At 40.0% G+C, this 4,248-nt stretch overlaps 1 protein-coding gene across 1 annotated transcript; it reads right to left on the bottom strand.

Moving 5' to 3' along the window:
* Positions 1-871: 871 nt before the first annotated feature.
* On the bottom strand, positions 872-1,899 carry LOC107290560 (homeobox protein CHOX-CAD-like; the record flags this gene model as incomplete). Its single annotated transcript, XM_015819449.1, has 2 exons — positions 872-1,075; positions 1,754-1,899. Coding segments are annotated over 2 exons (350 nt in total), but the record flags the coding sequence as incomplete, so codon positions are not given.
* Positions 1,900-4,248: the final 2,349 nt, after the last annotated feature.

Below are 4,248 nucleotides of genomic sequence, written 5' to 3'. Positions count from 1 at the left end.
AGCAAGCTCAGAGAGCATCAAGGCCCCTTCAGATAAATCTCTTGCTAAGTAGAATGGCAATCCAAGCTCTCATCCTCAACACTGAAACACTGTGCAGGAATATGATGGGAGGAACTAGGAAAAACATGGATCTCCAAGCTAAGTGTCTCACACCAAGTTAGATTCCTTTGATGTGGAATATATGCATTAATAAAATTTGCAAGAAAACAACGTTGGACTTTGGCATTCTAAGAGACCCTGTTTTGTGGAAGCTAATAACGGACTTCCTTACCGCTCTTGAGGACTTTGGCTAGTTTTTCGCCATCTTGATTGTCATGTTCTTTCCTACCTGTTTCTCTTGCCTACTTAGCCTTTAATATGACTTTAATTCCTAATGGTATATATATAGCTAAAACTGGGGCTCAGCTTCTGTCATCTCACCTGGCCTATAATTTGGCTGGGACTGGGCTTGAAATACTTGGCTCCTGCCTTTTTGACCAACATAATAAGGCCTGAGTAATGACCAGAGGTTGACAAAACATAATTTAATAATTAAACTTGTGAGTCACCTGATTCAATAATTCTGATCCAGATCAGATGAAGATTCAGATTTTTTTTTCTAAGTACCTTGCTTCCTTATTTCTTTTTTTCCCAAATGTCCATGTTTTCCCCCACTTAAATACTCTGAGACAATAGCAAGTCTTTTTTCTAATAGCAACAGGCCTATTTGGTTTTAACTTCTAGGAATGAGTTGATTATATTTGTCCAGTAGAGTAGCATATACAAAAAGCCACTGGGTTCCAGTGTTGAGAGTCTGACAACTAGTTTGAATCTCAGATAATCCATATGATTCTGGGTATGTTAGTCTGGAGATGTAATGGAAAGGCTGGGTTTAAGGCATAAATTCTTCCTTGATAGTCATTGGTGAGGTGGAAACTAGATTGGTGGTACTGCTGCAGATGCCGCCTATAGGGCCAGGGGTGCCAACCGCTGGTGGGGTAGGTGTGGTTGTACTGGCAGGCTGCGTTTGCTGCTGCATCTTCTTCTTGTTCACTTTCCTCTCCTTTGCTCGCCGGTTCTGGAACCAGATTTTCACCTGCAGGACAAATGAAGGCAGTAAGATTAAGGAAGATCTTGGGAAACAATTCCTCCTAATCTATAATAGTTTACCGTTAATGTGAATGATTAGTGAAGCTGTTACATATTTTCACAGAGGAACAGAATGGACTTTTAGATAAATATTGCGGAGGGACTGCTTTGCAAATTTCAGAAAAGTGTGTATAGTGAAATATGAGTGCACTTTTACTCATATAATGGTTCAGGAAGCAATTAAAAGGAGACTCAAGCAAATGGATCCACCATTCTTCATGCTTATCTAAAAGTCCATTCATTTATTTCCAAATGAATATAAATTTTTGTATGTATAAGATGATATTAAATATCCTGAACATTTACCCTGGCACAGTGGTGGGATTCAAATACCTGAACAACCGGTTCTCTGGAAGTCCATGCTGGGCCTGGACCTCTGAGGCCCAGAATGGACTTTGGGAAGTGGCATCCACGCACTTCCGGCAGTCCGTTCTGGGTCTTGCGAAAAAGGGCTAGGGCTTCAGCCGGTTTGCTGAAGTCAGCAAAATAATTAGCTACCGGTTCTGCCGAACTGGTGCAAACCGGTTGAATCCCACCCCTGCCCTGGCAGCTCTGCTTAGTAAGCCTGCATGATTTAAAAAATGGGGTGATGGTTTGCAACTAGAAGAGTCTCTGCAGCGCTCACCTGCCGCTCAGTGAGTCCAAGGGCTGCTGCCAGCTCTGCTTTCCGACGGATGGTGATGTAGCGACTATAGTGGAATTCCTTCTCCAGTTCCAGTCGCTGGTGGTCTGTATATACAACACGGTATTTGTCTTTTGTTCTGGTTTTGCCTAACAAAAACAAACAGTTGTACATGGTGTTAAATATCTAGATATAAAATATGTGAGGCAATTGATGGCCATAATAAAAAGGGAAGATGGCATGATTGTGAAATAAGAGGATGTAGGGAAAATCACTGAGAGGAGGGAAGAGAGAAATATAGGACCCAGAATTACTCTACAGCAGGGGAGGGGAAGGAAGAGGGGGGAGAGGAGGGGAGAGGAAGGAGAGGAAAGGAGAGAGAGAGAGAGAGAGAGAGAGAGAGATCCTGCAACAATATTTTGTTTTGATAGTGGATACTTGCTTTCTGAAAATTAAGGGCCATACATTTTGTTTTCATATACATCTCCCTTTCAAACTATGATTCGGTTAAACCAAAATTAAGCAATTCTGTTTTATAAAAATTCGTATCAATGAAATTTATAACAATTTGCATTGTTAAATCTTCATTATTAATAGAGAAGAATTTGCATTCATCCCAGCCTGTTCACTTGCCTGGGGCATGTTTTTATTTCTTTCTCCCTTTATTTGTACCCCACCTTTATTATTTTTACAAATAATTCAAGGCAGTGAACATATACAACAACACCTTCCTCCTCCTCCTATTTCCCTACTTGAACTCATAGTCTCTTACTTTCTAGTCTGGTGCTTTAACCGCTAGACCAACATTCCCCAACCTTTCTAGTTGGTGGAATAAAGGTTGCTATTATGATTGTGTAGAAAATATATAGAAATGTATATATAAAATGAAACTTTGTGACTGGCTGCTACATGATGTGGTGAGTGTTTGTAAGAATCTAGGAGTCATCTAGATCAGGGGTCCCCAACCTCCAGTCCATGGACCAGTTCCGGCCATAGCATGACAGCAACCGGTCTGCAAAGCCCCATCCGTGGGATGCAGGCAGCACACAAAACGACGCACTGTCCGGTCCGTGAAAAACCTTTCTCTATGGAACTGGTCCCTGGTGCCCCAAAGGTTGGGGACCTTCAATCTAGATGCTAATTCTCACATGCTGTTTTCCAGTGCTATGATTCTGGTATTCTGTCTAGCTTCTCCTTATTAATTTTACTTCAATTTTCCTGAAATTAAAAACAAACTTTTTAAAGTAATGGACTTTGATGACTATTGACACTTCTGACTTTGAGGTTGGAGAAGACTCCTGAGGGTACTGTGGACAGCTAAGGAAACAAACAAATGGATCATCATACAAATCAACTAGATAATTGCTGGCTGAGTGACTTGATCAACATTGACAACTTCTTTATGTAGTTTCCATAACTTCAAGCATTTCATAAAGTGTCCTTGTATGCCATCATATTTCCCCAGTGTAATTTTCACAGCAAGACAAATACAAGAGCTGTAAAATTTAAGCGAGACAGGAAAAGTAAAGTAATTGAAACAGACTTTGAGTAGGAAGGAGATTTCAAGCAAGAAGAATAAAAGATGCCCAGAAAAGAAATGAAAATACTCAAGTCATATTAAATGCCTATACTGTCATTCAGTAATGTTTCTATTATACAGCTTGTAAAAATATATAGAAAACAAATCAATCTTCATACATTCTAATTCAAGAGTCAGTTCTTGTTAAAACAATATTAAAATGTTTAGGAAAACTAAGAGATATCTGTCTGGCAATAAAAAGAAAATATCATTGGTCTTTGATATACCTACTTAGGGAGGAAAATTCTACAAATGGGTGCAACAATCATTCATGTTTTGCTTGTTTCCAAAGAGATGTTCCCACTATTGAAGGGCTTCCAATATGTTCCAAGGCTCCAATTAATCCTAGCTGCTAGAAATCTGCATTACTCCTGCCAAAAAAAACTAATAAATGAAATAGTTATCCCTCTCCGAGACACTCATAATTTACAGTAAGGTTCTACATTTGGGCAAGAAAAACCAAATGTACAGGTATAGTATAGGGGGTACCTTGCTCAATAGTAGTAACTGTGAGAGGGATCTTGGAGTCCTAGTGGACAATCATTTAAATATGAGCCAGCAGTGTGCTGCAGCTGCCAAAAAAGCCAACACAGTGCTAGGCTGCATTAACAGAGGAATAGAATCAAGATCACGTGAAGTATTAATACCACTTTACAATGCCTTGGTAAGGCCACACTTGCAATACTGCATCCAGTTTTGGTCACCACGATGTAAAAAAGATGTTGAGACTCTAAAAAGAGTACAGAGAAGAGCAACAAAGATGATTAGGGGACTGGAGGCTAAAACATATAAGGAACGGTTGCTGGAATTGGGTATGTCTAGTTTAACAAAGAGAAGGACGAGGGGGGACATGATAGCAGTGTTCCAATATCTCAGGGGCTGCCACAAAGAAGAGGGAGTCAAGCTATTTTCCAAAGCG

This window comes from Protobothrops mucrosquamatus, unplaced genomic scaffold (assembly GCF_001527695.2).
Source record: "Protobothrops mucrosquamatus isolate PMUCROS unplaced genomic scaffold, P.Mucros_1.0 scaffold925, whole genome shotgun sequence".
Classification (NCBI taxonomy): domain Eukaryota; kingdom Metazoa; phylum Chordata; class Lepidosauria; order Squamata; family Viperidae; genus Protobothrops; species Protobothrops mucrosquamatus.
This window is presented reverse-complemented; position numbering and strand designations above follow the sequence as displayed.